Below are 13,098 nucleotides of genomic sequence, written 5' to 3'. Positions count from 1 at the left end.
TATCTCCTGTCTTAGGCATTATGTTCCTAGCCTTTCCCATTTCTATGTCTTTCATGGGGTCTGACACCTACACCTGTAGCACAGTAGGTGCTCAATAAGCATTTCACGAACACATGAGTTGGTCATCAGGAAAAGATGGCAGTCACAGGTAGGTTGCATTCTGAGTCTCAGAGTCCCTGTCCTCCCTCGGGTCGGAGTTGTGATGACCAGTGGGGGTAACTCCTCTGTGAGATAACAGAACCTTCCCCTGTTTGATATTTGTTTTTAGGCATATCACTGGGAGTAAGAATTATATGTGTATATGGGGTAGAGGAGCGGGGTCAGGTAAGGAGACAGATCTAATTACAATGGGGGAGTTATACTAGAGTTGTGGTAAAGAAAGTAAGAAATATTAGTAAAGAGGAAGAAATTTGAGCTTACCCGATAGCCCAGTGTAGGCCACTATACACCCTTGAGCACGAGAGTGAACCAGTCTTTAGGAAGGTGGTGAGGCAAGAGTGAGCAAGAAAGATTTTAATAGAGAGACCAGAGACAAGGAGTCAGGCTGTACTTCCAGCAGAGTTGTTGAGGGCCTGGGTTGTATAGGGTCATGGGAATCGACAGAACAGTGTACTGAGAGGTATTAACCATCAGGCTTTGTGATGTATCAGATCTGGGAAACCAAAGAGCAACGCAGGAAATAGTGGTGGTGTGGAAAGATGTGGAAGGAGAGGATGAGCTCCCTGGGTCGGGCTGTAGGGGTGGGTTGGGGAATTGCAACTTAAATGAGGAGGAATTTCAGAAGGTGTTTAGGTGTGAGTATCAGGAGTTCTGGGGAGTCATAGGGGCTGGAGATACAGATGCAGGAGCCACCTGCAGAGAGGTCATCGAAGCTGTGGAAGAGGGTGTTGGTGGAAGTATCCAGTCCGCGTCTCACTACTAAATCTGGCGTGGGGTGTGACACAAAGGTCAGGGGGCAGAAGGAGGAGATTGTCCAAGAATGAAAAGTTGTCCATGGTCTTAGACATTGGAAAAGCAAACAATGGTGAGAACGGTGAAAATACCCTTGAATTGGACTAAGGACAGATACTGACTTTATGCTGCATCTAGAGGTCTCGGGGTGGAGGCACCACTGCACAGGGGACAGGAGAAAGCAGGTGACAAGGACAGGGGATGCAGCACACATGCTTCCACAGCTTGGAAGTGAAGGAGATGAGAGAACAGGCTAATACTTAGTGGGATTAATAAATGAAGGTTATTCCGGGTAGAACACCCTAGAGAGGGGTCTGTGTGACTGGACCTGTGGAGGCTCAGAGCCCGAGCTGTACTGCTGCGTCTCATTCATCAGGGCCACCCATGCAGGAAGTGTTGCTTGTCCCTACTAATGAGGCCCGGAGATCTTTTACTCCTGAAATCATCTCTCTCAGAAGAAAATAGGCAATTTCTCCCAAGCAGGTTGAAGCTATAGCCTGTCATTTCTAGGTAGACTCACTTTATCAGCAAGTATGCAAATGACTTAGCTGATTTTCTGGTCACTGGATCAAATATCTGCAAACTTAGGCTTACTCTGACTCCCAGTTCAGCAAGTTCTCTTTCTTCTGCCTGTAAAGAAGATATTGTCTAAAGTAGTTTTAACCACGAGGCAGCATCTTCATGTTGACTTTATAGTTTTTATTATAAATATAAAGCAGATTTTACAAATAATTCAGAAGTGGCCCTAGCCAGACAAAATTAAATAACACAGAATAGCATGGATGAGGGGAAGTACATACAGACTGTGTCAGAGTTAGAAAACCCTTGAAAGAGGTACCTGAGTGCACAGAATTCCCAACTTGCCCTCTTTGAGGAGCCTCTTAGACACAGCATAACATCGAGTAATATCGAATGAAATCCTTTTCTCAACAGCCACAAAGAGACTGTGTCTAGAAGGAGGCTGGTTGGGAAATATGTTGCCTCTCCTTCCCCTGTCCTTCCTTTCTGTTCTGCACACTGGGACTCCTAGACGCCCATGGGAAAAAAAACATTTCAGAGGCTGTTCACGGGGCCTCTGAACCAGCTATCCCCCTCCCCTGTCCTAACACCCTTCTCATCCCTGCTTCCCAGGAGCATCTGCACCAGGGCAGCTTTCTGGAGGGTGAGCAGTGCCAACAGAGGTGTGAGTGTGTTCCCTTCAGAGCACCCCACTTCTCAAGGACCAGTCACACTTTAGCAGAGGCCAGGTCTCCTGAGAAAGTGAGTGGGGCAGACACCACGCACAGCAGAGACGTAGAAAGCGGTGGTGGTTGGAGACTGGCCAAGGATGCCGGGAAACTGAGTTAAACTCATTCTAGCCACAAAAGAGGAAAACTGCTGCTGCTGCTCTTCTTTTTTGGAGCCCCCGACATGAGCACCTTGAGGAACTCCTGGCCAAGGGGACTTGAGGGGTTTTGGTGGCTTCTTTGACTGGAGACAGTCAGATCGGCTTATATAGCTAAGTAGAAATAGCCCCTTCACATGAACAAGCACTTGCAAAAACTGCAATGGCAGAATATCTCAGGGAAAAAAACCCAACACACCAAACAGTGCATTCTTTAATAATTATTTAAATAATCTCTGAAGGGTAGCTCTCTGACTCCTTTCCCAAACTCCCTGCTAATTATCTCTGCTAAGACCTGACAGCCCCCTGAAGCGCTATAAGCCCTCCTTCTGTAGGCATTTCCTTGATGAAGAAAATTATGAAACATACATTCTTTTTTTTTTTGGCATTTTCCATTAGGAATCACCTGTTGACCTCAGTGAATAATTTTCCTAATTGTTTCTAGTGAGTTCTCTGAAGACAGGCTTATCAAAGGGCTTAGGTGGCTTTCTAGTTAAGCATTAATGTGTTTAGGCCCTGGTAGACAACTCTGACAATAGACAAAGGTGTAGAATTTCCCAGGTTAGCATATTTGTTTTCCTGTGCAGGGTGGGGTTCACAGGGGGCTTTGGAGAGATAGAAGCTTTTACTTCTACTTCTTCTCTCTCTTCTTTCCTGGCACACGCATTTCATTGGGTCAAGAGAGGACTCTCAAGGTTATGGCAAATTCAAGTTAGACTCCAGTAGGACAGGACTGGGGCGGGAAGGAATGACTATGCGTTGAATAGGGAAGTTTAAAAAAGGAAAGGAAGAGGGGCAGAGGTTGTGGAACTTCCCAAGGTCCGCTTTGCCAAATTTCAATGACAAGGAAGGTTGGGTTTCCTAGGAATCCCGGATGTACCTTCTCATGTATTGACACTGAAGGGAGGGACTGTGACAAGGCGGCCTGGAGGTGCTTGTTAGGGAATAATGTGGAGAAAGAGGCTTCTTCCCCTTTTCCCTGAAGGTAAAGGGGTTTCCTCATGATGGGGATGAGAGGGTTGGAAAGAGCACAGCAAGCAGGACAGGTCATGTTACTTCTTTTGTACTTCTGTATACACCGTTTCTGTGTCTGCTGGGGACGGGGAGGGTGAAGTTGGTTTCTTTGGTTCGTGGGCACTGAAGTTCAGGGAAGAATATGCAACTTCTTCACTCTGAAAGGCATGAGCAGTGTGGTCAGTTAAATCAGAGCATAGGTCAGACCCTCACCTTGTGTGCTGTGATTCAGCACCATGTGCTATCACCATTTTGAAACTTTTTAGCTTTGGAGAAGGGCTTTAATTAGCCAAGATTACTCCGCTTGCTAACATCCGGTTGAGTGATCATTAGAAGAGGTAGATTACAGTATTTACTCATACTGGAATGCAGTGATACAGCAACAGAGAACGGACAGTCTACAAATGCATAGAAGGACATGCATGAATCTCACAAGACAATTTTGAATGAAAGAAGCTAGACACAAGGATGTACTGTGTATCCCATTTTATAAAGGCATAAACAGACAAAAGTAATCTGGTGCACTGAAAGCCAGGATAGTGGTTACTCTTTGGAAGGAAATAACTGGAGGGGTTTTTGGGGGGAGAAAGGGAGGGTGACATGTTTTATTTCTTGACTTGGGTGACTTTTGTGGTCAACTCATGAAAATTTATATATTGTTAAAATATATTTATGATTTAAGTACTTTTTGGTATATATATATGTATTCTACTGAAAGGTTGAGAAAAATTTGGTTAAATTATTGTAAAGTAAAGGAACCAAGACCTCAGAACCATTAGAATGGATATCATCCTTTGTTGGTGAGAGCAGGGTCAGTGAGGGTAGAGGAGGGAGAACCATCTCGTGACTTATGCTGGGAGCTATGCTGGGTGCTTTCCAGTGGTCGTCTCGTTTGAGTCCTTCAACTTCTCTTTGAAGTAGACAGCATGCCCATTTTACAGATGGCAAAACCATGGCTCAAAGAGCTTAAGTTACTTGTCCAAGATCACAGAGCTACTGAGAGTCACAGCCAGGATTAAATACAGGATGGGGTTAATTCCAAAGTCCACATTCTTTTTTTTTAATATTTTTCTTATTTGTTTATTAGAGAGAGAGAGCATGAGAGGAGAGAGGTCAGCGGGAGAAGCAGACTCTCTGCCGGGCAGGGAGCCCAATGTGGGATTCAGTCCTGGGACTCCAGGATCATGACCTAAGCCGGAGGCAGTTGCCTAACCAACTGAGCCACCCAGGCACCCCAAAGTCCACATTCTTGTAATGAGGTAGACTCCAGGGAGACATTAACCAGTAATCCTTTGTTTGTTGCTGCATTGAGGAATTTTGACCCAAATTTGATCTCGCATTTGAATCTTCAAGAATAACCCATTCTACACAAAGATACTTCCATGAGACATTGAAACTGGCTGTGCTTACCTTAAACAAATTGTCAGAGTGGTCCTGACCTGGGGAAACAGAAGATGATTTCCCAGTCCATGAAAATGCAAAGATCATTTACGGCCGTAGAATGTGGGATTAGGGGGTGAGTGAGAGAGTAGGGAGGTGGGTCCTAAACTGTTGTGATTTCTAGCTGAAGGAGGTGGCAGTTGGCAGGAGGGTGGGGTAAGGAAGTGGCCTATGAACACCTGAGGAATTCACTTTCCTCAGAGTCTGTGGTCCAGACACAGGGCACTGGTACCAGAGGAGGGCCAAGAGTAGAGCCACAGGAGGCCCCAGTCCATTTCTGACAATTTCTTCCAGTTCACAGGGTCTTAATTTTCACCCGGATGTATTTCTCAGCAACAGGCTTTAGTGGCAAGGAGGGACATTGAGGCCCACAGTACCCAGAGCACCATAAGACAGGGAAGGTTTCACCAAAGAAATGTCCACATCCGTCATAGAGGCAGGAGGGGAGGAGTGCGGGCAAGGAAATGACTCCTGAAAATGGGTCCATCTTGCTCAGGCCTGCTTGGCCCAGGCAGAGTGAATATTTCTCCCAGGGCTGTGTCTCAGGGGAATCTTTTGTGGCTAGAAGGGTGTGAGGACCTATGCCAACCTAAGGTTAGGAAATGGACATCCCCTTCCGAAAGTTCAGAAGGTCAGAAGTAGTTTGGGAATCCAGGATTCCCTGCTACGGCAGGGCACATGGTGGAACACACCAGGTCTCACTGGGTGAGTGGCTTTACTTACTGTGGTTGGAGGCTGAGGGTTTGTGCTCTGTGACATCATGCAGGTCATTTGCCCTAAATAAATATCAGACACTGTGACTGCCATTCCCAAGCACAGGACCTTTGCTTCTTGAATTAGGAAAGACATGGTCAGCAAATAATTCCTTGGGGTTCCTCAGTGTTCATTTATACCGTGGTTGGTACTGCCTTTCCTCTTAGGGCCTCCTCCTTCAGTCTACCCACGATCCCCTCTAGGATTTGTTCCTTTCCTGTTTGCTGGATGTCCACATGTGGGTCTGTTGCTTATCAGTTGCATCGGAGCCTACTTGGACTCTGACACCTTTCCCCTTCTGTAGGTAGAGGGTAGCTTTTTTCTCAGTTTACTTATTGTCCAAGAGGCCTTTGGTTGTTTTTGCCTTTTCTTAGGTTCTCCTCCTGTCCTATCCCTCCCTCCTACAACTGTCCAAAGAGCACGCGACTCACTTTCTCCTGCTCCTCCTTTCATTTCCTCATTTGTTTCCTCCTGGGACCTTGTCTTCCCTGACTGGGAGACAAAAACATAGGGGGATCTTCCCCCTCTAAGCCAGATGCAGATGGGAATAACTGTGTCCAAGAGAGAGTGGGGTCCGGGAAGCATGAAGAAGAAATCCACAGGAATTAGTGCCAGGAAGCAAGGGTTTAGAAGGAAGGGAGGAGCAGATCCAGGTGCAGAGACAGGGGCAAAGTCTTTTTCCCTCTCCCAAGCATGGCAGTTAGCCTTGGAGAAAGCAGAACAAGATGAAAGGTCATCATACCCGCCAGTCTTTCTGATAAACAGAAAGTACACCAGGGCTGCTATCACAGCAACCCCAGCCATGACTCCAACAACGATGCCAGCAATAGCCCCAGGTGGGAGGCCAGAATTTGACTGCGTTAAATCACCTGTCATGGAAAGAAGAGAGGAGAATGAATAAAAGTGACATTATTTCACAGTGGGGTCCCCTGGGGGACAACTCTCAATGTGTAGTAGTCTCTACTTGTTCCTTCAAGGAATACATTTTCTGTGGGAAGGTTGCTGTGCGGTGATTAGTTGACTTCATCCTTTGATTTTTTTTCTCTCACTGTATTTTTGGGCTGGTGATCAGTCTTACCTCAGTTCCATCCTGGCCTGTCTGCACTCAGATATTTTTGAAGGCTTTGGAAATGTGAGAAAGACTGATTGCTATTTTTCTATAACTTCCCACCTTTTCATGTGCCAGCTGTGGCAGCCACAAGTATGTGCCCCTCGGGTTTCTTGTGGTGAGGACTTAAGTGATGGAAGGCCTGGGGAGTGCATTCTGAATTCACCCATCTCCTTTGCACAGAGCCCAGACTTCTGACAGTAGGGGGGAAGGATATGAAATAAGCCCAATTCTGTGAGAAACCATTTTCCTCTAAAGGGTGGCTTGAGTTCAAGGACCCCTCCTCACATCAGCCTTGCAGATAGGCACCCTTACATAGCTGCGCTTTGATCTAAAACTTCATTCTGTCACAATTACACGAAGGTCTGAGCAACCTCCCAGGCTCCTCCCACTCCTGTCTTTCCCTCACAGGCATTTTCCCCAATAAATAAATAAATATTTTCCCAATAAATATAAATAAATAAACAGTCCCAGTTTGATCACATCTCAGGGGATAAAAACTAACATAGCAGGCTTGAAACTTTGCATTTGACTCCTTTTTATCCTTTCCTGTATTCAGTCAGGAACTATGTCCCACTGGCTTTTTGCCTAATGCCTTCTACAGCCATAAATAATACATTTGCATCTGGTTTTTTTTTGTTTTGTTTTCTTCACCAGCCAACATAAGCCTGATGCATTAATATTAATGTTTAACTACTATTATGGCATACTTAGTATGTACCAGGCTCTGTGGTAAATACATATATCTCATTTGATCCATATAATAACCCTTTCCACTTTACAATATTTCCACTTTACAATAACCTAACTTTATAAGAAACTGAAGAAAGAAGAATAAACTAAACCCAAAGCTAGCAGAAGGAAGAGAATAATAAGGATTAGATTGGGGATAAATAAAATAATGAGTAGAAAAACAATAGAGAAAATCTATGAAACCAAAAATTGAGTCTTAAAAAAGATGAATAAAATTGACAAAACTTTAATTTAAAAAAAGATTCAAATTACTAAAATCAGAATTGAAAGTGGGGGAAATCACTATCAATTTTATAGAAATGATAAATATTACAAATAATAAATATTATAAGATAATAAATATTTTAAAAGTACAATGAATAATTGCAAACAAATTGGATAACCTGGATGAAATGGACAAATTCTTAGAAACACAAAACCAACCAAGATGGAATCATGAAGAAATAGAAAATATGAAAAAACCTGTAACTAGTAAGGAGATTGAATCAGTAAGGGCATCCAACAAAATTCAATATCCTTTCATGATAAAAACCCTAAAAGTAGTAATAGAAGGAAACTGCCTCGATATGATAATGGCCACAGATGAAAAACTCACCACCAACATCTAACTCAATGTTGAAAGACTCAAAGTTTTTCCTCTAAGATCAGGAACAAGACAGGGGTGCCCGTTTTTGTCACTTTTATCCAAAATAGCACTGGAAGTTCTAGCTAGGGCAATAATTAGGCAAAGGTATCCAAATTGGAAAGAAGTAGTATAAAATGATCTTTGTTCACAGAGGACATGAACTTACACATAGAAAACACTAAAGAGTCCACAAAATCTGTTATAACTGATAAATATAGCAAAGTTGCAAGATACTAAATCAACACAGAGAAATCAGTTATATTTCTATATATTAACAATGAATAATCCAAAAAGGAAATTAAGAAAATTCTATTTACCACAGCATCAAAAAGAATAGAATACTTAGGAACTTATTTAACCAAGGAGGTGAAAGACTTATACACTGAAAACTACACAGCACTGCTGAAAGAAATTAAAGACCTAAATAAATGTGAAGACATTCCATGTTCATCGTTTGGAAGACTTAAGAAGACAGTACTACCCAAAGTGATCTGCAGATTCAGTGAAATCTTGGTCAAAATACCAATGACTTTTTTTTTCAAAAATAGAGACATCTATCCTAAAATTCATATGTAACTTCAAGGGACCCCAAATATCCAAAACAAAGAACAAAGTTGGAGGACTCACATTTCCTGATTTCAAAATTTACTACAAAGCTACAGTAATCAAAACAGTGTGGTACTAGCATACAGACAAGCAAATAGACCAATGAAATAGAATAGAGATCCCAGAAATAAAACTTTACATACACAGTCACACCGTTTTTGACAGGGGTGCCAAGACTATTCAATGGAGAAAAGACAGCCTTTTCAGCAAATGGGTGTTGGGAAAACTAGACATCCATGAAAAAGAACTGAATGCTTACTTAACACCATATATGAAAAATGAACTCAAAGTGGATCAGAGACCTAAATATAAGAGCTAGAACTATAAAACCTCTTAGAAGAAAACACAGGGTGAAACTTCATGACTTTGGGTTTGGCAACGATTTCTTAGATATGAAACTAAAAGCATAGGCAATAAAAAAACTAGATAAATTGGCTTCAATTAAAATTATAAGCTTTTGTACATCAAAGGACACTATCCACAAAATGAGAAAACAACACACAGAGTGGGAGAAAATATTTACAAATCACATATCCCATAAGGGGTTAATATCCATAATAGAGTACTGTAACTCAGCAACAAAAATACCTAATAGAAAAAATGAGGGGCGCCTGGATGGCTGAGTCATTAAGCATCTGCCTTCAGCTCAGGTCATGATCCCAGGGTCCTGGGATAGAGCCCTGCATCAGGCACCCATCTCAGTGGGAAGCCTTCTTCTCCCTCTCCCTCTCCCATTCCCCCTGCTTGTGTTCCCTCTCTCGCTGTCTCTCTGTCAGATAAATAAAATCTTAAAAAAAAAAAAAGGGTGGGCAGAGGACTTAAACAGACATTTCTACAAAGAAGGCATGCAGATGGCCGACAGGCACATGGAAAGAGGCTCAACATCATTCACGATCAGGGAAATGCAAGTAAAAACCACAATTAGATATCACCTCATACCCATTAGGTGGATGTCATTCAAAACAAAACAAAATGAAACAAAAAAAGAGAAAACAAGTGTTGGCGAGGATGTGGAGAATTTGAAACTTCATTGCATTTGCTGGTGGGACTGTAAGTGGTGCAGTCACTGTGGAAATGGTATGGGAGTTTGTCAAAAAATTGAACAAAGAATTTCCATTTGATGCAGTAATTCCACTTCTGGATCTATGCCCCAATAAATTGAAGGCAGGGATTTTAGTAGATATTTGTATACCCATGAGGTGAAAAAAAACCTTAAAAGTTCATAAACAGATAAATGATAAAATGTGATACACACAGGGACTATTATTCAGCTTTTAAAAAGGAATGAGGGGCACCTGGGTGGTTCAGTGGGTTAAAGCCTCTGCCTTCAGCTCAGGTCATGATCTCAGGGTCCTGGGATCGAGCCCCACATCAGGCTCTCTGCTCAGCAGGAAGCCTGCTTCCTTCTCTCTCTCTGTCTGCCTCTCTGCCTACTTGTGATTTCTGTCTGTCAAATAAATAAATAAAATCTTTTAAAAAATTAAAAATTAAAAATGAATGAAATTATGACACGCTACAACATGGATGAACCCTGAAGACGTTATGCTAAGTGAAAAAATCCAGAGACACACAAAAAAATAAATGTCATTATGATTCCACTTAATCTTAGAATAGTCACATTCTAGAGACAGCAAGTAAGATGGTGGTTATGGGGTTCAAATCGGGAGTAGGAAGTGACTGTTTAATGGATGGTGGTGACAGCTACACAACAATACAGGTGTACTATTGCCACTGAACTGTAAACTGAAAATGGTTAAAATGATAAACCTTATGTGTATTATATGGCACAAAAAAATGGTAACAGAGGAAAAAACAAATCTTGTGTAAGGTCACACAGTAAATGCCAGACCTAGGATAAGAAACTGAGTATATCTGATTCAGAGACTTAGTTCTTAACCACTCTGCCATCCTGTTTACTGAAATGTTCTCTTGATTCTATTCTGCTCTTCTGCCCCCTGTGACTTCTATCCATTTTGCACATCATTGGTAGAGTGATTTGTCCCAGGATGTTACACTGGGAAAGGTGTCAGTTACCTTTCACGGCCAGCCTGACAGGGTCACTTTTCCTGGAATCGCCTGAGTTGGAGACCTCACACTGGTAATTCCCAGCATCCTCCTTCCTGACAGGGCGTATGGTAAAGGTGCTGTTGTCCTGGGACAGCGTCATCCTCTCCGTGACCTTTAGACTCTGGCCATTGAAGAGCCACCCGATAGAGACCCCAGTGTTATTTGTGGAGCAGGTCAGGACCACAGAGTCGTCTTCTGTGAGTGTGGTGTTGCTGGCATGGAGAGTGGGCTGGGCCAAGGGCTCTGTGGGGAAACACAGGAGGTGGCTGATGAGAATGGGCCCCTGGGGCGTGGAGCCACACTCCTTCCTCTGAGATGCCAGCCAATCGGAGGGCCCCAGAGGATGACCCTGCTGTCTGCAGAAGGATGAGTGTCTCTGTTCAGGTGATGATCTGTAAGGAGAGGGCTGTCCCTTGCCCTCTGACCCTCAGGTTCCCTCTGGCCCTTAGTCATGCGTCTGCTCCATCCAGACATCACTATGGTATCAGCACCAGGAACCTCTTCTAAGCCCATGTGTCCAGCATCCTCCTCATCAGGTGGAATTTTTTACGCAGTGGCTTTCTCATGACCCTTTTCTAGAGCTTTCTGAAAAGATCAGGCCCCCTCTCTAGTATGGTAGCTTTACATAGAAAGGGAAGGCATTTCCCTTTTGTTAAATAATTTATTAGAAAATGAGAATGGCCCAGCCAGTCTTTGTGAGTTTAGGACCTAGAGAAGTTCCAATCTAAAGGTTTCTCAATCTGAATCAGACTTTTACTTCCTGGCTGTGAATTGAATATTACAGAAAGGAAATCTTTAGAGTAATGGTCACAGTTTTAACAGAAGGCTGGTACTCTTAGCTGTAGGTATAAATATATACTTTTGGCACTGTTCCTTCTGTCCCGCGAAGGGACTCTGTTGGGGAATCTACCATTACTCATTGCTCTCGTTTGGTGTATCAGACGTGCTGGTTTCACGGAGAGTTCTAGAACTGGTAGACTTCGGAGCCTGACACAGTCAGAGGGTCTGCCTCAGGGCTTGCTTTGCCCATTTCTTGGCGGCCTCACATGAGGGAGACTCTGGCACAACTGGTAGCACAATTTGGCCAGATTGAAGACAGGCTTCTTCCTGTACCTTCTCCATATGCTCCTGTCCCACCACAGATGACATCAGAGCAGAGTCAGTCACAGGGCAAACCAGGAGCAAAAGGACCTTCCTTCTCCCACTGTAAGCCCCCTCCACCACATGGGGCTTTCTGGGGCTGAGAGAACCCTATTCCCACATTCCAGGCCAGACCCAAGGTCTGCCTTGAGAAATCAGAGAGCAAGGGGAGGAAGCATCTGCAGACATGTAACGGGAGAGTTCAGGGACAGATTTGGTATTTGCTTGTGATATAAGCAAATGGGAAATAACTTCTAGGCTCTTTTCTGGAAGCCAGACAGACCTTCACCACAGCAATCCATGCAGATGCTCCAGGGACCCACTTACCAGAGACTGTGATAGTCTTGACTGTGGTCTTATTGAGGCAAGTGGCAGAGTTAGAGGCGAGGCAGGTATAGGATCCACTATCGTTCGCAATGATGTTGGGGATAAAGAGCTCCTGTGTGTATGGCTGGGGCCTCCCATTGATAAGCCAAGAATACTGTGCAGGCGGGTTAGAGGCTGCGTGGCAGGAGAGATTGAGGTTGGCCCCTGGATGGTAATAGGAGTCTGAGGGGGAAATGGTGGGGGCGTCCGGGCCATCTGGAGCAAACAGAATAAAGCCACAGTTGATGTAATCCAAAGGAAGGGGAAGCACCTGGTCTGTACAAGGGCCACAGTGTACCTCTGAGCTGGGTCCCAACCTCATTTTAAAAAGTCCCAACTAGAAGCCCCCTGTGTTCAGCCTGGGTCTGAAACATTCACCTGTTTCCCCTCACAGGCTGGTGACCCTCTCAGGGAGGAGCAGCCTGTCCCCTCCTAGTCTTGGTTTAGGCCAGGCTGCCCAGGTTTGCCTGGGACAAGAAGCCATGGCCAGCCTGGGGGTCCAGCTTAGAGTCATGGACTCGGACCCCAGAAGGATGGATGTGGCCTGGCCCCTGGCTGTGTGGATTTGGGTTGGCAGCCCGGGTTTGGGAGGAACGGAAGCTACTCACAGAGAACATTCAGGGTGAATGGGTCACTACGACCGTCACTCACTGGGTTCCGAGTTGCACACACATAGGGTCCTGTGTCATCCCTTGTGACACCATGTATAGTGAGAGTCCTGTTGTCCAGGGACAGCTCCAGCCTGGTGCTGGCCGGGCGGCTCTTACTGCTTACTGACCACAGGTAGCTCGTGTTCTGAGTCTGAGGTTCACAGGTTAATAGCACAGAATCCACATTCTCCACGGGGTTGGAGTTGTTGCTTGTGATGTGGGGTTTGGGTAACTCCGCTGC

General features: G+C 44.3%; 1 protein-coding gene across 1 annotated transcript in view; it reads right to left on the bottom strand.

The window, feature by feature from the left end:
* Positions 1–1,649: 1,649 nt before the first annotated feature.
* Positions 1,650–13,098, bottom strand: part of LOC111161404 (carcinoembryonic antigen-related cell adhesion molecule 1-like) — a 21,061-nt gene continuing 9,612 nt past the window's right edge. Inside the window, exons 2-8 of the mRNA XM_022525020.1 lie at positions 12,816–13,094; positions 12,169–12,423; positions 10,669–10,944; positions 6,285–6,411; positions 5,513–5,565; positions 4,760–4,788; positions 1,650–3,507 (exon numbers count right to left, since the gene is read on the bottom strand). Of these exons, the coding sequence (XP_022380728.1) occupies positions 3,388–3,507; positions 4,760–4,788; positions 5,513–5,565; positions 6,285–6,411; positions 10,669–10,944; positions 12,169–12,423; positions 12,816–13,094 (1,139 nt within the window). The 3' untranslated portion in view covers positions 1,650–3,387. The remainder of the gene's footprint in view (positions 3,508–4,759; positions 4,789–5,512; positions 5,566–6,284; positions 6,412–10,668; positions 10,945–12,168; positions 12,424–12,815; positions 13,095–13,098) is intronic.

This window comes from Enhydra lutris, unplaced genomic scaffold, assembly GCF_002288905.1.
Source record: "Enhydra lutris kenyoni isolate GAN:26980312 unplaced genomic scaffold, ASM228890v2 scaffoldscaffold85, whole genome shotgun sequence".
Taxonomy (NCBI): domain Eukaryota; kingdom Metazoa; phylum Chordata; class Mammalia; order Carnivora; family Mustelidae; genus Enhydra; species Enhydra lutris.
Note: the sequence above shows the minus strand (reverse complement) of the source record. Positions and strands in the feature narration are given on the sequence as shown.